The sequence below is a fragment of the Odocoileus virginianus genome, chromosome 32, assembly GCF_023699985.2.
Source record: "Odocoileus virginianus isolate 20LAN1187 ecotype Illinois chromosome 32, Ovbor_1.2, whole genome shotgun sequence".
Classification (NCBI taxonomy): Eukaryota; Metazoa; Chordata; class Mammalia; order Artiodactyla; family Cervidae; genus Odocoileus; species Odocoileus virginianus.
Window position 1 is genome coordinate 11,517,927 of NC_069705.1, and position 20,494 is coordinate 11,538,420.

Consider the following 20,494-nt stretch of genomic DNA (forward strand, 5'->3'; position numbering starts at 1 on the left):
AGAGTGAAACAGACTCTTGGAGCCAGTCCGCAGGGATGGGGGAGAGGAGCTGGGTGGGTGTGGCTTCCGCCAAAGGCACAAAGCTGGCAGGAAGCTGGTATTTCCACCTGCGGTGCAGGGTCCTGCCCCCCTCACTGTTTCTCCTGGAATCCCACCTTCTATCTGCCCAGCCCAGAGGAGCCGGGCGGCTCTCCTGTACCACCGACATCATGGCCGTTCCCACATAAAGCTGCTGAGCTGGAATTAACAAGCACCTTTTCCTTCTAAGCTCAATTGTAACAACACAGTGGCTGGGATCTTTTTACTTTTTTGTTTTGTTTCAAACACATACAAAAGTAAAGAGAAGAGTGTTTCCCCTCCCATGCTCCCATCACCCGGCTTCCGGAATGGTCAATGCCCTGTCTTTTTTCACCCGCTGGATGATTTTGAAGCTCTCTCCTAGCCATCCCTACCATTTCCTCTGTAATTATATAGTCTCTGTTACCAAAGGAGAAGGGCTGCTTATCTTAAAAACAACAATAACATCGTCATTCTTAAAAAAGTCAACAATAGCTGAGTATTATCAAACACGCTGTCAGTGTTCAAATTTCTTGGATTGTCTCATATTTCTTACTAAATTTTTAAACATATCTTTATGGTTGGAAGACATCTATAAATAAAAGTTGCTATTTTAACCACTTTTAGATGTGCAATTCAGTGGCATTGATTACATTCTCAGTGTTATGCAATCATTGCCACTATTTCTAAAATTTTTTTCATCATGCTGAACAGAAATTCTGTACCCATGAGCAATAACTCTTCCTTTCCCTTACCCTGGTAATTTCTAATCTAATTTCTGTTTCTATGAATCTACCTATTTTAGGTATTTCACATAAATGAAATCATACCATATTTGTCCTTTTGTGTCTGGCTTATTTTGCTTAGATGATGTTTTTAAGTCTCATCCAGGTTTTAGCCTGTATCAGAACGTCATTCCTTTTTAAGGCTGAATAATAGTCCCTTGAATGGATTTTCCAAGTTTTGTTTACCCATTGATGTCCATCTGTTGATGGACACTGGAGTTGTTTATACCTTTTGGCTATTGTGAATAATGCTGTGATGAACACTGGTATGCAAGGATCTGTTTGAGTCCCTGTTTTCAATTCTTTCGGATGCATATCTAAGAGTGGAATTGCTGGGTCATATAGTAGCTCTATGTTTAACTTTCTGAGGACCAGCCAAACTGTTTTCCGTTGCTGCTGCACCGTATTACATCTCCGCCAAAAACACAGAAGGATTCCAATTTCTCCATATCTTCTTCAACACTTGTTATTTTCCACTGTAAAAAAGTATAGCCATTCTAGTAGATGTGAAGTCATATCTCATTGCATGTTACTGATGACTTATGATGGTAAGTGTCTTTTGATGTGCTTTTTGGCTATTTGTATATAATCTTCGGAGAAACATCTATTCAAGTCCTTTGCCCATTTTAAAACTGGGTTGTTTATCTTTTGCTGTTGAGTTGCAGGAGTTTTAAAAAAATATGTTCAGGGTATTAAACTCTTATTAGATATGATTTACAAATGTTTCTTCCATCCGGAAGATTGTCACTTCATTTTTCTCAATAGTGTTCTTTGATGCACAAAAGTTTTTAATGTTAATGAAGTTCAGCTTGTCTATTTTTCCATTTGAGGCCTGTGTTTTTGGTGTCATATTAAGGAAATTTTTGCCAAATCTAGGTCACAAAGAGTTTCTTAAACTATGTTTTCTTGTCAGTTTTGTAGTTTTATGTCTTCAATTTAGGTCTTCGATCCATTTTTAGTCAATTTTTCTTTATAGTGTGTCCAAAGTTCAGAAACAGCAGAAGTGAAAACAGTGAATCACAAAGGCAGTGACTAATAAAAGTTTATTGTGGACACACCAGAAAAAGAGAGTTTTCGAACTGGGAGCATTCAAATGTAGCATGGATTGAGGGGCAGAGATATGCTATTGTATGTGACTGTTTATTCTTCACGGTGCTTGGTTATAGAGTTTCCTTAAATGATACGGAATGGTTGCTTCATATCAACTCGGGGAAGACTTTTAAGTTTCACTTACGATTTTCAGAGGCATAAGCAAGAAGTGATCCAGGGCAAGTTAGTCCTGATTGTCTTGCAAAATAAGCTAAATTAAACTTTGTTTTTCTGACAAAACTGGCTTTGTCTGCTTAGGAAATGAATTTTCAAGTCTGGTCTCTGTGTTTGATTTTAAAGGTGTAAGGGAAGGGTCCAGCTTCATGCTTTTGCACGTGGATATCTAGTTTTCCCAGCGCCATTCGTTAAAGAGAATTTTTTCCTCTTGAACGACTGTGTTGCCTTTTTGACAATCAGTTGACCATGTCAGGGTTTATTTCTGAGTTCTCAATTTGATAAATCCTTGATCTATACATTTATCCTTGTACCAGGCACCGAGTTGTCTTCATTACTGTGGCTTCGTAGTAAGTTTTGAAATTGAAAATGAGTCCTCTAGCTTTGTTCTTCTTTCTCAAGATTGTTTTTTCGCTATTTGCAGTCCCTTGAGACTGCAAAAAAATTCATACAAAGGATTTTATTTTAATTTTAAGATGAGTTTTTCTATCTCTGCAAAAAACACCACTGGAATTTTGATACGGATTGCCCTGAATTAGCATATTGTTTGTGGTTGTATCATCAAATTTTTGTTTTGAGTTTCTTTATTGTTATTTAATTGGAGTATAGTTGATTTCCAATATCGTGTTAGTTTCTTGTGTGCAGCAAAGTGAATCAGTTATACGTATACATAAATACACTTTTTTTAGATTCTTTTTCCATGTAAGTCATTACACAATATTGAGTAACATGCTCTGTGCTATACAGTTGTATCATCATCTTAATAATATTGTCTTCCAATTCAGGAGCATGGGATATTTTTCCATTTATTTAGGGTTTTCTTTCAGCAGTGTTTTATACAAGTCTTTTGTCTCTTTGGTTAAATCTATTCCTAAATATTTTATTCTTTTTGATGCTATTAGAGATGGAATTATTTTTTCAATTTTGGGGAAAGATTGATCAGTGGTAATGTATAGAAATGCAACAGATTTTTGTGTGTTGATTCTTTTTTTTTTTTTTTACCTTGCATCGGCTTCTGGGATCTTAGTTCCCTGACCAAGGATTGAACTCAGGCCTTTTGCAGTAAAAGAGCAGAGTCCTAACCACTGGACCACCAAGGAACTCCCCCCACCACACTTAAATTCACTAAAAAACTCATCTTTGTCTCTGTACTTTCAAACTGTACCCTCTATTACCCACCCTCTGCTCACCCACAAATCCATCCCTCCCAGCAATAAATAATAAATTTAAAGTGAACAGACTATAAATATGTTTACAAAGTAAAACTTACAGGGTTTGCTGATGCCTTCTGTGTAGAGAATAAGAGAGAAAGAGAGAGGTCTGGGATGGGACCAAGAGTTTTGGCCGGAGAATGTGGCAGAAGAAATTTGCCACTTACTAGAATGGGGGGGAAATGATTTCCCTGGGGGATGTGGATGTTTTAAAGAACACAGGTGACCCATCAAAGCACCTCACGGTTGGACTCTGCAGAGGTCTATTATTTTAGTTTAACATGTAATCACTGTTATGACCAGTCAGTAGAGCTCAGGTCACCTATCCCTTCGTTCCTCTCCCTTGTTTTACCAAAAATGAGGCTTGTCTCAAAGTTTCATGAAAGAATCCTGATCCAGTCCATAGTACCTTACTGGTTATGCCTAGCACAGGAGACATCATCCACACAAGCTGCTCAGAGGGACCATACCTAACCCTTAGCAAATGGCTCAGTCCCTCAAATACTGCCCATGCTTGGGACTGGGCTACACACAGAGAAATTCCTGCCATTTCCCCCAAGAGCATCTAGGTTTCCTAACGTACTCTACCCATTGGACAAACTTCTGGGCTGGGAGCTTATAAAATCAATTGCCCTAAGGTATAATCGACCAAGAGCCTTTCTCTTTTGGGGTCCTTTCATTTTAATAAGAGATAAGACCATCAGTCAAAAGCATGCATTTATAGTGATGGGACTTTCAGGAGAATATTTTTTTTTCCCTTGGAGGAGGGCATCTTTCTATCTCTCTCAAATCCACATGCTGTACTATCCTTAAAGCAGCAGGCCTGACAATGGTTCTAACAACATTTCTTTCTTTTTTTCTCTTTTTATCTTTGCCTGCACTGAGTCTTCGTTGCCGCGTGCATTTTTTCTCTAGTTGTGGAGAGTGGGAGCTACTCTCTAGTTGCAGTGCGCGGGCTCCTCATTGCGGTGGCTTCTCCATTTGCAGGACTCTAGGGTGCTCAGGTGGGGAAGGCAGTGGCACCCACTCCAGTACTCTTGCCTGGAAAATCCCATGGACGGAGGAGCCTGGTAGGCTGCAGTCCATCGGGTTGCTAGGAGTTGGACACGATTGAGCGACTTCACTTTCACGCATTGGAGAAGGAAATGGCAGCCCACTCCAGTGTTCTTGCCTGGAGAATCCCAGGGACGGGGGAGCCCGGTGGGCTGCCGTCTGTGGGGTCGCACAGGGTCGGACACGACTGATGTGACTTAGCAGCAGCAGCAGATGGGTGCTCAGGCTTCAGTAGTTGTGGCTCTGGGGCTCAGTAGTTACGGCTCGTGGGCTCTAGAGTGTGGGCTCAGTAGCTGTGACCCACAGGCTTAGTTGCCACATTCTGGGGCATGTGGGGTCTTAGATTCCTCACCAGGGATCGAACCCCGGTTGCCTGCAATGGCAGGCAGATTCTTAATCACTGGACCACCAGAGAAGTCCCTCTAACAACTTTTATCGATGCTTTGTTCTTCCTGGGATGCTGCAACCTCTCAGGAGTTGTGCTGAGGGAAGGCTCCTTGGAAATGTCCAGAGGGGGGCTTCCCACCCTCTTCCTGGGCTGGTGAATCAGGTGAGAGCTACCTTGGGAGGAGATGATCATCAACCAGGTTGCTAAGAGCAAGTCAGTTGGGGAAAGAGTGTTCAAGGAAGACCATGGTGGGATATCTTGGGAAAGAGAAGCCTTTTTAGTTGGAAGATATTACCTTTTATCAAATTCAAAACAAGAGCCCAGATGTAATGAACATCACTTCTGTGAGTGCAACTAGGAGTGAAGGAATGAAGGCACCTGGGAGTTAGGCTGAGAACAATGAGTAAATGCCGTGGGGCCCTTCTTGAGGGTACCCACACATTAAACAAGGCGTGCACGGCCGCTTCAAGAAGCCACCAGTCTGAACCCCTGCTGTCTTGCTTATGCCAGTCCTACGTCTGGGACGCCATTGTCCCTCTTCTATGCCTTTTCAAGTCCTAATCACTTGTTCACACTCAACTCCAATCCCCATCTTCATGAAGTTCCTTTCTAATCACCCTCATCTGGAAGTGATTTCTTCTTTCTCAGAATCCAGCAAACTCCAGTGCTCACTGCCCTTCCTCTGTCCTTGTCAAGCTGCACTTATTTTCTGGTGTTTAAGCCTTGCCTTCTAGAATGGACTCTGTGTGAAGGCGGCCACCGTGTCTGATACCTCTTGGGGTCTCATAGCATCTCTCCTGGGGGCCCAGTCCAGGGCTGTATATAGTAGGTGTTGATTGATGAATGAGTAATGGACGCTAATACACAGGCATTCTTTCTCAGCCGTCGTCTTCCAAAAAAAGGACGGGCCTGTTTCCCTGGGATGAATGACAAGGCAAAGCAGACAGTTGGTCAGTCAGGGACTTGTCCCCTTGGAGCAAGCTGGGCTGTTGCTGGGTTTAATTTAGGCTGCTCTGCCCTTCATGCTTTGAAAGGACTTTCCCACGACAGACTGGGGACCTGGCCTTCTGTGCCATTAGCACCACTTCGGAGAGATGAGTAGGAAGGATGCTGTTGGGGGTGCCGGCCTCTGACCTGGTTCCGCTTCTGCGCGGGGCTGAAGCTTTTTGCAGCCTTGATGTTTGCCGTTTCATTCCCAGCTGATCAGCTGGAGCAAGCCCGTGGAGCACGGGCTCTGGGCTTCGGCGCGGGGGTGGGGGGATGCACCCATGGGCGTGTGGACCCAGACTGGGCGTACGTGACTAAAAATATGGAGGCAATAGCTCGCTGCAGGCCGGGAGGTTGCACGTCTGATTGAGTTTCTGTGGATTGTGTGTTCACATCTCCAGCATTGCAGGACTCACAATGGGGCGTGCTTATTTGCAGGTGTGTGCATGTGTGTGTGTGTGTGTGGGGGGGGGTGCTCTCCCATCTGAGCCTCTGCCTTGCTAACTGTGTACATCAGTGCCGCCTGCCTTCACGGGTGGATGGCTAGGCAAAGAATGTGAGCCTTTCTCCAACTGGTTCCCAAGAATTGATGGATCCCTGTTGTCCCCAGACCCTGACCTCGGCACGATGTGAAATAGATCCTGATTGATTCGCTAGCTCCTCCTTCTTCCGGAGTTGGGGATGAAGAAATGGAGGAAGCCCACAGTGCCCTTAGCAAGGACTCTTTTCCTTGATCATGTCATTTCTTTGGTATTTTGTGGTTCTGATCAGGCTTTGAGAGCCATGGAAGCCCTGAACCTTGAGTGTCCGTGGCACCATTTGAAATATTTTATTTCCTTTTGCAAAGGAAATAAAAAGGTTCTTCCCTACTACTGGAAGAGGAAGGCATTTAACTCTCCTCCCAATCCTGGCCACACCTCCTGCCTCCCTGTGCCCGAGTCTGTCCCCCAAGGGCTCCTATGAAAATGTTGTTTTGTGGGAGGCTGGGGTACCTAAGGAAGCTGGGGTGATCCTCTCTCCTTGAGAAGCCCTGAACCTTGGCAGGGGGATAGATGCTTTTTAGCCAAAGGAAAGATGGATGCTTTTTAGAAATCCAGGGCTGTCTTCCACAGACCGCCCCCCCCCCCCCCCCCCGGCCCCACCCCCAGGAGAGAGCTGACATTCCCAGCACTGTTTACATTCTTTTCCTTCTTGTCTTTCCGTCCCCTACACTTTCTAGGTCCTCCTCCTCGCTTTGGGCTGGCAGAGAGACTGTGCCCCTAGAGACAAAGCCACCTTCCTGCTTGGGATGGAGTGGGGATGCCCAGCCTCACCCGGGTTTGTCAGAATGCCACCAGCTCCGAATTTCACCCTTCCTTCACCCATTCTTCTTCTACACCCTCCAGCACCCCTGGATTAACCCTTTCATCTCCTTCCAGGAACCAGGAAGCAACCCAGATTCCAGGAAGCGGAGGTCAATGCTAACGGCTGGCCCCCAGTCTCCAGCCCACCCTTCACCTCTACCTCTCTGCCCTCAGCTCCCAAACCCTGTCCAACGGAGAAGGTGGAACAAGCTGCCCGCCAAGGCCAGAGGAGAGAGCCAGGCTGGTCATTTCCTTTGTGACCCCGGACAGTCTCCTACTAAATCCCAACAGTGCGATTTGTAAAGGAGACAGGACCACCCCAGCCTCCTTCTGCTGCCCGCCTCCCGCAGAGCATCCATGAAGCAGCATTTTCGCAGGAGCCCAGGAACCCTGGGGGCCGGGGTGGGGGTGGGGCAGACTCAGGCCCTGGGAGGCAGGAGGTGTGGCCATGATTGGGAGGAAAGAGAGTTAAATGCCTTTGTCTTTCTAGTAGTGCGGGAAGAGCCTGTCTGTTGGGGGGGGTGGGGGCGCGGAGCTGAGGTCCAGCAGGCTGTCCTTAATGGTACTACCTTGGTTTCCCCAAGGGATGCTTTCTTTCCCTTCACCACGGGACAAAGCTGCCCTGCCTGATGTCTGTGTCCAAAACTGCCCGTCAAACACTGGTAGTGCTGCTTCCACGGAACGAAGTGAACCCCAACTTTCTCAATGGGATGGGAGTTCCTGCCAGCGGCTTGGACTGGTCCTAATCACCTTTGTATCAGTTCAGTCGTTCAATCATGTCTGACTCTTTGTGACTCCAGGCACTATACCAGCCAGGCTTCCCTGTCCATCACCAACTCCTGCAGCCTACTTAAACTCATGTCCATCACGTCAGTGATGTCATCCAGCCACCTCATCCTTTGTTGCCCCTTCTCCTCCCGCCTTCAATCTTTCCCAGCATCAGGGTCTTTTCCAATGAGTCGGTTCTTTGCATCAGGTGGCCATGTGGGGACTGGCAGAGAGAAAAGTGCCCAGTGAGCCCCAGGCTGCTGCACCCCCCACCAGCAGGGTCCCCGTGGCAGCTCTGAGGCTGTCTCCTCTTCCTCCTCCTGTTGCAGCAAAATGCCTTCTCTCCCCTTGGGATTGAAAAAGAAAAGTGCCATTTCCCTATTAAAAACGAGAAACATTTTCCCCTTGCCATAGCTTCCCTGCTGGCACCCAGACCTTGACCGCCCCCAGACGGGGGTCTTTCCCGATGGGCTTTGGCCACCCCAGAGCCTTTGTGAGGCTCAGCTTCCTTCCTCTTTCCAGATGGGAAGGAAAGCTCCAGGCTCTGTCTGAACTGGAGGGTCTCATGGGTTTCCCTGTTGGGGAAGAAGCCATCCCCTTGTTCTGCTCCCTGTCCTTCCAAGCACCAGCCACCTTTGACTCAGCACCTGTTCCCGGAGGCAAAGTATGGGCTGATGTGACAGAAAGGCCAGAGAATGTGCAGCTCGAGGACCAGGCTTTGTCCGAGCTTTCCCTTTCGGGGCCAGTGACAGAAGAAACCACGGATCCAAGCAGCGCAGCTGATCTGCCCTCTTCCTGGTCAGAGAAGTGGGCTGCACCGAAGTAAGCCAGTCTCCAGGGTGAGTGCAGGATCTGGGGGCTGCTGGGTACCCTCTCCTGCTCCCTCCCTCCCTCACCCTCCCGACCCTACCTGGGATGCCCGAGTGAACCTTTCCTGTGTGATCTCGGTCCGGCCTCAGTTTCCCCTCTGGACCTCAGCTTTTTCTTTTTCTTTTTATAGTTTTTGGCCATGCCCCGTGACATGTGGGATCTTAGTCCCCCAACCAGGGAGCAACCCCTCGCCCCCTGCAGTGGAATCGCAGACTCTTAACTGCTGGACTACCCGGGAAGTCCCTCAGGCTGCAACTTTTTCATTCTTTCCAATGTTGGTGTTGGATTGGATCTTTCAGGCCTTAACTTTTATTTATTTGTTTTTATTTTTTATTTTTTTCAGGCCCTAACTTTTAGCTCTTCTTCGGTGCCACCATCATCCTACCCTCCCAGACTGATTGTGACCGAAGGAGAAGCAAAGATTAGAAAGTCAGCTGTTCAGAAGTCACACCTACACATGATGTTTGAAGAGAGACAGGGCAGAGAGGGGAAAGCTTGAACACAGGTAGTCTTGGAGAAAGCACAAGGCTCAGTCTCCTGAGCTAGGTTCCTACAAACAGGCGCACAGACACACACGTACGCGGACCCAGCTGTGGTGCTCAGGGGATCGACCACGAGCTACAATCAACAAGGGTAGGAGAGCACGTCCTGCTATTAGAACTTCTGCCCACAGGGCAAGGCGGCGGCTGCCTCTTCTGCTGACCACGTTCTCCAAATCACAGACCATCACACAAGTGGCCCCTGACATGATAGGATGACCTGTTGCATCCTTGGAGCCCCCAGTACAGAAACAGCAGCGGCCTGACCTCAGTAGCTTCAGAGGCCCACATTCCCAGTCTGCCTCCAAGGGCACAGGACAAAGGTCATCTGGGGGCCCAGGGCCAGGGTAAACTCTCACTGGGCAATGCATGCTTCTGTCCACAGTTGGATGACCCCTATAGACTGGGCAGCCTAACTCCCCTGTGGCCAGCAATTAGGATGACTTCCCGGCAGTGGGTCACTTGCCTCCCACCCTTGGCAGGCCATCAGAAACACTGGCATGAGGGTAAATGGGTACATCGCCTGGAGAGGGAAATTTGGCCGTATCTTTTAAATTTGCAAATGTGTATACTGCATGATACAGTGATTCTACAGGAATTTATTCTACAAATACACTTACACACGTGTGAAATGACACGATTACCAGTGATGTGCTGCAACGTTACCTATTAGGAACAATTGGAAGTCAATGAGATGTCTATCAGTAGCTGTTTGGTTTCATAGATTATGGTATATCCCCACAAAGGAATACTGAAAATGGGAGGCTTTTGCACGTTATTATGAAAGAATTATGGATATATATTGTTAACATTAGCAAGGTTCAGGACAGTGGGTATATTTTCCTACTATTTGGGTCGAAAAGAAAGGAAAATAAAGGACAAAGACACATATATTTTTCATTGACCTTATGTAAAATATTAGCAGAAAAATAAACAGGAGACTAACAGTGGCTACTATTAGGGAGTTGAAAACTGAGATGTAGGCAATTTTCTAGTATATGATTTTGTGTATTTTGATGGCTGAATAATGTGAATGTATTACAGATTCAAAACATAAAATGAAGAAACACAAAAGCACAGGAAGAAGAGACCCAAGTGATGGAAGATGGACTCCTCCCTGCGGGGGGCCCCAAGGCCAGGGGTGGATGGTGTGTGGGGTCGGGGATGGGCCGGCCAGACTGAGAACACTGCGGGGATGGGCCAGAGCAGAGGAAAAGCTCTCCAGGTGCTGGGCCCGGCTCTCTGCTGGTGCCTAAAAGCCTTCAAAACAGGGGCCAGAATTCCTCTCCCCCACAATCGCCTTTGGCTATAGGCCTAATCATTCCCCAAAGGCAGGCACACGCATGTGGTTTGGGAAATCTTGTCTTTCTTGAAACGTGAACATTGGAACACACTTCCTTAGATTAACAAGGTCACCCCTAAAGCCACGGCAGCCTTTGAAGAGACTTGACTTCCTGGCACCCCTCTCCTTTCCCCTCAACCAACTCAGATGTCCTGAAAACAAAAAACAAAAAACCCCAAACCTTGCTGAATGGCTGGGATTTGTTTTAGAGGTGACTCTTTGAGACTCTTCTGACACCCCTTGGAGATAACTGGCAACACTCTGGGGTGTTGCAAAACCTGACTTGGGAGGGATTGCCCTGATGGTCAGCAAGAGGACCAGGTCAGGGCTCCGGCCAAGTGGGACCTGCACTGCTGGCGCGGGGGGTGAGGGGAGAGGCTGGGCCTGCCCGGGGTGCAGCCTGGGCACGGAAGGCATTTGCTTGGGAGCCACTGGCCAGCCCTGTTCGCGGGTGAGCACGGGGTCCCTGGGAGATGACATGGGTTCTTTTTCCTTGGGGATAATTTTAGGTCTTCACTTCGCCTCCAGTCTCTCCAACTCCCAGCCCCTGGCTCGGCCTCCCAGAGGGATTGCTGAGACCAGTGACTCGACAGGGTACTGTTGAAATATAGAGCTCTTCAAAAGAGACTTGCTAAGGCATGGCCCTGGAGGCTTTTTCCATGATATTTTCCCCCCTTTCTCCCATTGTTTCGGGAGAGGAAGCAAGATGGCTCGAGGATCAGGTTCTGGTAGGACTTAATAAGGGTATCAGATCTTCCTGCCCTTCAACTTGAACCTAGGGGCGTGTTTTTCAGTTTCATCTCCCCACACCCAGTTTGAGAGGAACTGGCTTAGAGACAGAGCTTGGCTGAGAACCAGCCTTCGGTCTGGGGGAGGGGAGCGGGGGGAGGAGGCCCTGGGCTTCTTAGGTGCGGGGGAACCTCTGATTTCATTGTAGGAGAGACTCCAGCCGGCATTCACGTGCCAGGCCTGTGGTGCCACACACTCTGAGATACAATGTGTGAAGTCCTCACCCTAATGTCTTCTAATTTTTAAAAGTTCATGAATAAAATCTTCAGGGAAGTAGAGAAGACTTTGCCATGGTGACGGAAGATTTGTGGAGAGCTGGGAGTGATGGTGGATAAGCCTCAACCTGGAAGCCATTGATCCTTTTTTTTTTTTTTAATGTCTGCCCTGGGTCTCAGTTGTGGCAGGGGGGATCTAGTTCCCTGATCAGGGATCAAACCTGGGCTCCCTTCCATTGAGTGTGGAGTCTTAGCCACTGGACCACCGAGGAGATCTCATTCATTCTTTATTTTTGGCTGTGCTGAGTCTTCATTGCTGCTGGGCTTTCTCTAGTTGCGGTGAGTGTGGGCTACTGTTCCTTGCTATGCACCGGCTTCGCGTTGTGCTGGCTTCCTTTGCTGCAAAGCACAGGCTTTCGGCACACGGGCTTTAGTAGTTGCAGTGCTCGGGCTCAGTCGTTGCACCACAGTCTCGTTACTTGTCTCTCACGGACTCTAGAGAGTGGGCTCAGAAGATGCAGCCCAGGGGGTCAGTTGCCTGCATGTGGAATCTTCCCGGACCAGGGATCGAACCTGTATACCCTGCATTGGTAGGCAGCTTCTTATCCACTGTGTGTGTTAGTCGCTCAGTCGTCCGACTCTTTGTGACCCCATGGCCTGTAGCCCGCCAGGTTCCTCTGTCCATGGGATTTTCCAGGCAAGAATACTGGAGTGGGTTGCCATTTTCTTCTCCAGGGGAATCTTCCCGACCCAGAGATCGAACCCGGGACTCCCGCATTGCAGGAGGATTCTTTACCATCTGAGCTACCAGGGTATCCACTGTACCACCAGAGAAATCCCCATTCACTCATTTTCAGCACAGTCGTTACAAGTGTTTAGAAGTGTTTTAAGAAAGGGGTCCATCTAGAAGTTTTCTCTGTGGAAATTGTGGGGAAGGGGCAACATGGAGTGGGGAAGACAGAAATGGAAACTCATAGCATCCTGGGCTCAGTTCAGAGGTCAAATTTAAGCTCAAAAGAGCAGGCAATCAAAAAGACTCCTGGAAAATGGAAGTTTTTTTTTGTTTTTTGTTTTGGTTTTTCCCAGTAGCTGAAAAGGGAAAAAAGAAAGAGAAAGAAAAGTTAGACTAGAATGACAGGGGAAGTAAGTGAATAGAAGGGTAGGGGCCAGATCTCATGGAAGGAGATCTTGGGAGAAGAAGCCGGTGTCTCTATAACTTAACTTACAGAGTCTCAGGGGAGGATGCCTGCGTGGAGGAGGGGCTGCTGTGGGTCCTCTCCTTTGCTTCCAGGGGGTTACCTTTCCCTCCAACACGGTAAGGGGGCGGGGGTTCTTCCTTCTCTGAGCGATGCTCCTGGACCTTCCCAGGAAATTGGTACAGAGTTCCAGAAAACCAGTGCCGCCAGAGCGCGGGGAGCTGTCAGAACACACGGCGTGACTTTACTCTTACGAATCTTACTGGGGGTTTGACTAATAGGGAAGTCGGGCGTCCATCTGGCTTCAGTCCCCACGGCTCGATTCCCCCTCCGGAGGCCCAGCGCGGAGACTATTGGCCGCTGCCCCTTTAAGGGCCGCCACTCCCCCACCCCCACCCCCTCCCCAGCGGTGGCACCCAAGGGGTGGGGGTGGCGGGGAGACTGTGCGTTCTAGGCCGGTCAGCTGGGGAAGATGACCCAGGCCGGGGGAATCGCTCCCACGCCCCGATGCCCCCTCCGCTGAGCAGGGTGAGCTGGGAGCCCCTTTCCCTCATTCCTTCCTGCCCCACGCGCGACGCGGGGATGGCTCCGTGGCCTCCCGGGAACAGCTCTCTGACCCCGTGGCCAGATATCCCCACCCTGGCGCCCAATACTGCCAACGCGAGTGGGCTGCCAGGGGTGCCCTGGGCGGTGGCGCTGGCGGGGGCGCTGTTGGCGCTAGCGGTGCTGGCCACCGTGGGAGGCAACCTGCTGGTAATCGTGGCCATCGCCCGGACGCCGAGACTCCAGACCATGACCAACGTGTTCGTGACTTCGCTGGCCACAGCCGACCTGGTGGTGGGGCTCCTGGTCGTGCCCCCGGGGGCCACGTTGGCGCTGACCGGCCACTGGCCCCTGGGCGTCACCAGTTGCGAGCTGTGGACCTCGGTGGACGTGCTGTGTGTGACCGCCAGCATCGAAACCCTGTGCGCCCTGGCGGTGGACCGCTACCTGGCCGTGACCAACCCGCTGCGCTACGGCGCTCTGGTCACCAAACGCCGCGCCCGAGCCGCCGTGGTCCTGGTGTGGGTCGTGTCCGCCGCGGTGTCGTTTGCGCCCATCATGAGCAAATGGTGGCGCATCGGGGCGGATGCCGAGGCTCAGCGTTGCCACTCCAACCCGCGCTGCTGCGCCTTCGCCTCCAACATGCCCTACGCGCTGCTCTCCTCCTCGGTCTCCTTCTATCTTCCGCTCCTGGTGATGCTCTTCGTCTACGCACGGGTTTTCGTGGTGGCTACGCGCCAGCTGCGCTTGCTGCGCCGGGAGCTGGGTCGCTTCCCGCCAGAGGAGTCTCCGCCGGCTCCTTCTCGCTCCGGGTCCCCCGGCCCGGCGGGGCCGTGCGCCTCGCCCGCGGGGATGCCTTCCTACGGCCGGCGGCCGGCGCGCCTTCTGCCTCTGCGGGAACACCGCGCCCTGCGCACCTTGGGGCTCATCATGGGAACCTTCACTCTCTGCTGGCTGCCTTTCTTCGTGGTCAATGTGGTGCGCGCCCTCGGGGGCCCCTCTCTGGTGTCCGGCCCCACTTTCCTCGCCCTTAACTGGCTGGGCTATGCCAACTCTGCCTTCAACCCGCTCATCTACTGCCGCAGCCCGGACTTTCGGAGCGCCTTCCGCCGCCTGCTGTGTCGCTGCCGGCCGGAGGAGCACCTCGCCGCTGCCTTCCCGCCCCGCGCCCCCTCCGGCGCCCCCACGGCCCTAAGCAGCCCCGCCGAGTCCAGGGAGCCCCCACCGCTCGACGGGTAGGTAATCAAGGCGAAGGGATCAGGAAGCTTTCTGTATCTCCTCTGGTCAATTTTTTTTGAGTTCGGGGTTCGGGAGGAGAAAATGGGGCTGGGGAGGGTCTTTGCAATCAAGAGAAGGGGGACACAGAAAGAGAAGGGGGGTACAGAGTAAATCAAAGAGGAACCCAGAGCCCTTTCTTTTCCCGTTTCCCACCCACCCTGCCCGGGGGGTGGGAGGGGGAAGCAAAGGAGGCTGGCGGGTGGTTCTCCAGCCCAGGAAAAACAGTGCGCCCGGAGGTGCCGCGATGCGGAGGGCCCCCGGCTCGACCGCAGTGCTAGTTTTGGTTTGCTAGCTCAGTTCTTTCTCTGCCCAAATTTCTTACCATCACTCGGGCTGGCTTTGACTTGCAGAGAAGACTAGAGGGCCCCCCCAATCCCCCACTCCCGCGGCCGTCCCCAAGCCTTCGGGCTCAGTTCTGGTTTCCTTGAAAAGTCTGATGGCCCTGAAGGTGAGGATTCGCTTCCGGAATGAAGGCTAGCCAGGCTGAGGAAGCTGTGAGTGCGAATTCTTCCCCAGTAGGAACCGGGTCGGCTTGGAGTTGGGGGTGGCCTTTGTAGTTCCGTGGATCCCAGAGGGGCTTCCCAAGGTCCCTGACCACCCTCTCCCCCCGTTCCCACCCTTTGCCCCATCACCCCAAGATACTGTTATCTCCACTTTTTCAGGGCTTCCTGCGGACTTTCTTAGGCCTTGAAGAAACAGCTCCATTGATCCGGAACCTTTGGAAAGCCTCTGGCCGGCCTCGGTTCAGAATGAGCCCCGTGGAGTTTCCCAGCTGGAAAACTCTGCCCTCCAGGCGGCTGACTGACGACTGGGTCCTGGGAGGAGGACGGGGGCTGACTAGGGAGGGGAAATCCTTACCAAGTGGGTTTTCGCCGGCTCTCTTTCTTTCTGAGAGAAGTTTTCTAAAACCCCAGCCCTGAACTTCACCGTTACCTCAGCAGCTGGGGGGTCCGGCTGCCCGTGCCCAGGTGCCCAGGCAGAAGCTGGGCTGCATTTAGCCCAGGCATCCGCACCTGTCTTACTTGTGTGAAGTGTGCGCGGGGGCAAGGTGGGCACCTTCATTCTATTCCTTCTGCCTCCCAGACCCTGAGGAACCCGCCGGGGTGCTGGAGGCCCAGGCTGAGAAGAGGAAGCTGGGGAAGGTCACGATTTGGGGTTTTGTCCTCCGTGGCTTCCTCATTGTAGACACACCTACCTCACAGCAGTTTCAGGACTTTAGAGTTTGGGGTGGGGTGGGGGGAACGCTCCTGGTTTCATGGGAAGGTGAACCATTAGAATGGGTCCCTTCTTTTCCTTTTGAAATCAAATGAATAAATCTTACTGAATGCAGTTTATCCGTTGCCCTCTTTCCTCTCCTATTTGTTTTCTCTGTGTAATCCGCTTACTCCTTTCATAGAGCTGACTCGTGACAGAGGCAGTAAATTAGGACTAATCCTTGTCCCTTTCTTCTTGATCCTCATGAAACAAAGAATGAAAAGTCTTTTGGGGTGAAGGAGACGGAGTTTGAGCCTTGGAAACTCCGATCTCCCCACCCTGGAGGCCATTCTGCCCACGGGATTCACTGAAGTGTCCGCAGGAGGGTGGGGTTTGCTGTGCCAGGGATCAGGGCACATGGAGCTCTTGCACTACAAGCCAGAGGTGGATTCATAACATCCCGTCGGCACCAGGAACCAGTTTTGCCTGGTGCTGCATATGTGTGTGTGGCAGCACAGACCATTGTTTGTGTTGGGCAGATTCTCTTGGGTTATAAATATATTCTGACATTTCTCATCCTTTCCATAACCTCTATTAACCTCTACCTTCCCACTCCCTTTCCTGGGCAGCAGAAATCTGTATTATCTTCTTGAACTAAAACTGGAGTTACAAGTTTGAGCTCCTTGATAATTTTTTCCCCTGTTATTCCAATTTTATGAATCTTATCAGGCAGTTTCCTAGGGAAAGAAAATTTCTATGGAAACCCCCGGGTCATTTTGTGAGTTCTTATTTAGACTCCTTGAGCAGAGACCATTGTCCAGGCTGATTTACGGGAGAGCCAGTAAATCACTAAAAGTTGAACGAGCTGGGTGACAGCAGCATACAATGCATTGTCTACCGTCAGGGGCTCCAGGGTTATAAAACTGACGGCCCTGAGGATAAGCTCGGTGGATTTCCACATATGGGTGTTCCCTGTGAACTGGACCTGGCCTGAGCTGCTTTTTTCTGTCTAGGAGTCCAGGTTTTATTTCTTAGGATGTTTGCATACCAAAGATGACTTTCTCCTTCTTCACTCAGAGCAGTACGAGATCTCTGGTGTCTGAGGTGTGGAAGGTTTCTTGGCAAGGACTCAACTGTTGAACCTTTAGTGGACAAGGAAGTCTCGCTTTAGCCTGAGCATAAGAGGGCCTCCTCTCTCTCCCCATCTCTGGATATTTTCCCAACATTGCTGAGGGAAGTTGTCCGGTCGGTGCCAGGGTGCTCGGCAGGGGGAGAAGAATGATTTGGGGGAGGGAGGGAGCTCTGGTTTGTAGAATTGTTCTTGAACGCCATCCATGAGCTCACAGGGCTTGAGTCTTACTCGATACGCACCCGTGTGCCAGCTGTCAGCCTCCTCTGGAGTGTTTAGACTTGCGCTGGGGCTGTGGATTCCGTCTGTGAATTGTCTCCAGTGTCTGACAGGTGGAGAGGCAGCCAGCCGCTCCCGTCATTTCTCCAGCAACTTGCGGTCAACTGTCAGGCCAAGGGAGATTTATACGCTTGGATGTCGAGTGGGTGGCTCTCTGTAGCACGGGCCCGGAGCACTTGAACTGGGGAAGACAAACAACCATCCTCTGAGCCTAGAGATGTGAAGACTTGCAGATGGTGCTAGTGGTGGTGCGTGCTCAGTCGTGCCTGACTTTTGGGACCCCATGAACTGTATAGCCCTCCAGGCTCGTCTGGAATTTTCCAGGCAGCAATACTGGAATGGCTTGCTCTTTCCTCCTCCAGATGATCTTTCCGACTCAGGGATGGAACCTGCATCTCTTGCGTTGGCAGGTGGATGCCTTACCATGGCATCACCTGGAACCCATGAGGGAAAAAGCGTCCGTGGAACTGCTGGCTCTGCCTGAGCAGAAGTGACAAGGTGGAAGGGGCTATGCTGGAGGACACGGGATGAGGACTGACGGGCTTTTTCAGAGGGAACCTGCCTTCTGCAACCTCTGAGGCCGCTGAGGAGCAGGCAGAGTTAGGGGGAGGGTGTTGATGATAACAGGCTTTCCTAGGACTCTCCCGTGGTAGGTTCTTCTGTGGTGTGCAAGTGTACTAAGTCGCTTCAGTTGTGACGGACTCTTTGCGACCCCGTGGACTGTAGCCCACCACGTTCCTCTGTCCATGGGATTCTCCAGGCAAGAATACTGGAGTGGGTTGCCGTGCTTTTCTCCGGCGGATCTTCCCGACCCAAGGATCGAGCCCACGTCTCTTATGTCTCCTGCATTGGCAGGCAGGTTCTTTACCACTAGCGGCAGCAGTCCCTGACCTTTTTGGCACCAGGGACTGGTTTCCTGGAAGGCCACTTTTTCATAGACCACGGAGTGAGGGGAGGAGGCTGGCTGTTTCGGGATGATTCAGGTGCATTATATGTATTGTATACTTTATTTCCATTATTATTACATCAGCTCTGCCTCAGATCATCAGGCCTTAGATACCAGAGGCTGGGGACCCCTGTTCTGGAGAACAGTGGTAAATGCAGTCTGCAGTCCTTGTGGGCAGTCACAGGGCGAACATTCCACACCAGCTTCATTCCTCATCCCTTACGGTGTCTAGCGGTTTCTTTGTCTCTGCCTGCGGGCACAGGTGAAGGCCATGGAAATGGTGCCCTTTATAGTACCATCCTAAAAGCCAGAGATCTAGGCTCCCTTCTTAGACCCCTGGGCTGGGGCAGTACGTCTGTGTTTCTGTGTCTGTCCGGCAGGGAAGGGGGAAGTCAGCAGAGGGTATACAGACCTGCCAATGGCCTCCCTAGCCCCCTGCCAAACGCCTTGGGGATAGTCTGCCTTAGGCCCGCTAGTGAGCAGTTGAGGTGTGGTGTGAAACTGTTTGATTAGCAGCAACTCCAGAAAGCCATCGGCTTTTTCATAGTTCATCCTATTATGGGATGAAAGAAAATCAAAGCACATTCCTCAGTTTCCCCATCTATAAAGTAAACGGAGGATAAATTTTTCTCTTCTCTCTTGCCTTTAGAAGGGGAATGAAGGTGACTGCGATGGCTGGCTGTCATCAACCTCTGGGAAGCCCTAAGCAGAGTTTTGCTTCTTCAGCGTTTCTGCAAGCCTCTGTGCTCCGTTCAAGGCATAAGCGGTGCGAGGCGCCCCCTGATGGTTGTTTGAAGTACAACAGGTGTAGACCGAGTTTACAAGCAGGCCTGACCTGCAATAACTTGAAGAGGCCCTAAAAGTGGTTTGGTCAGGGCAATTCCCTGGCAGTCTGGTGGTTAAGACTGCGCACTTCCACTGCAGGGGGCACGGGTTGGATCCCTGCTCGGGGAAGTAAGATCTCGCATGCCCGTGGTGTGGCCCAAAATAAATAAGTATCAATAAATGGATATGGTTTCAGCTCACTTGAGTTGCTCAGTCGTGTCTGACTTTGTGCAACCCCATGAACTGCAGCACACCAGGCTTCCCTGTCCATCACCAACTCCTGGTGCTTGCTCAAACTCGTGTCCGTCAAGTTGGTGATGCCATCCAACCATGTCATCCTCTGTCATCCCCTTCTCCTCCCATCTTCGTATCTTTCCCAGCATCGGAGTCTTATTCCAATGAGTCAGTTCTTCGCATCAGGTGGCCAAAGTATTGGAGTTTCAGCTTCAGCATCAGTCCTTCCAATGAATATTCAGGACTGATTTCCTTTAGGGTGGACTGGTTGGATCTCCTTGCAGTCCAAGGGACTCTCAAGAGTCCTCCAACACCACAGTTCAGAAGCACCAATTCTTCCATGCTCAGCTTTCTTTATAGTCCAACTCCCACATCCGTACATGATTACTGGGAAAACCATAGCTTCGACTAGAGGGACCTTTGTCAGCAAAGTAATGTCTCTGCTTTTTAATATGCTGTCTAGGTTGGTCATAGCTTTTCTTCCAAGGAGCAAGTGCCTTTTAATTTTGTGACTGCAGTCACCATCTGCAGTGATTTTGGAGCCCAAGAAAATAATGCCTCTCACTGTTTCCATTGTTTCTCTATCTATTTGCCATGAAGTGATGGGACCAGATGCCATGCTCTTTTTTATTTTTTAATTTTGAGTTTTAAGCCAGCTTTTTCACTCTTCTCTTTCACCTTCATCAAGAGGCTCTTTAGTTCCTCTTCGCTTTCTGCCATAAGGGTGGTGTCATCTGTGTATCTGAAGTTATTGATATTTCTCCTGGAAATCTTGATTCCAGCTTGTGCTTCTTCCAGCCCAGTGTTTCTCATTATGTACGCTGCATATAAGTTAAACAAGCAGGGTGACAATATGCAGCCTTGATGTACTCCTTTTCCAATTCGGAACCAGTCTGTTGTTCCATGTCCATTTCTAACTGTTGCTTCTTGACCTGCATACAGATTTCTCAGGAGGCAGGTAAGGTGGTCTGGTATTCCCATCTCTTTAAGAATTTTCCACAGTTTGTTGTGATCCATACAGTCAAAGGCTTTGGTGTAGTCAATAAAGCAGATGTTTTTCTGGAACTCGCTTGCTTTTTCTGTGATCCAATGGATGTTGGCAATTTGATCTCTGGTTCCTCTGCCTTTTCTAAATCCAGCTTGAAAAAAATCTGGTTCTTGGTTCGTGTACTGTTGAAGCCTCACTTGGAGAATTTTGAGCATAACTTTGCTAGCAAGTGAGATGAGTGCAATTGTGCGGTAGTTTGAGCATTCTATGGC

General features: G+C 50.2%; 1 protein-coding gene and 2 long non-coding RNA genes across 4 annotated transcripts; 2 read left to right on the plus strand and 1 right to left on the minus strand.

The window, feature by feature from the left end:
* Window positions 1–8,425: 8,425 nt before the first annotated feature.
* Window positions 8,426–9,899, plus strand: LOC110126572 (uncharacterized). The gene is made up of 2 exons (XR_011485108.1): window positions 8,426–8,694; window positions 9,069–9,899. It is a non-coding gene; the product is annotated as an uncharacterized lncRNA (long non-coding RNA).
* Window positions 9,900–10,155: 256 nt separating this feature from the next.
* Window positions 10,156–13,128, minus strand: LOC139032579 (uncharacterized). The gene is made up of 2 exons (XR_011485109.1): window positions 12,837–13,128; window positions 10,156–12,699 (listed from the first exon to the last, which is right to left on the minus strand). It is a non-coding gene; the product is annotated as an uncharacterized lncRNA (long non-coding RNA).
* Window positions 12,774–19,200, plus strand: ADRB3 (adrenoceptor beta 3). Of its 2 annotated transcripts, XM_070459895.1 has the most exons (3): window positions 12,774–14,584; window positions 15,060–15,121; window positions 15,290–19,200. In XM_070459895.1, the coding sequence occupies exons 1-2, from the start codon at window positions 13,314–13,316 to the stop codon at window positions 15,103–15,105; spliced, it is 1,317 nt and encodes a 438-aa protein (XP_070315996.1). In that variant the 5' UTR covers window positions 12,774–13,313; the 3' UTR covers window positions 15,106–15,121; window positions 15,290–19,200. The 2 variants fall into 2 exon arrangements, with proteins under 2 accessions (XP_070315996.1, XP_020731948.1); XM_020876289.2 differs by lacking the exon at window positions 15,060–15,121.
* Window positions 19,201–20,494: the final 1,294 nt, after the last annotated feature.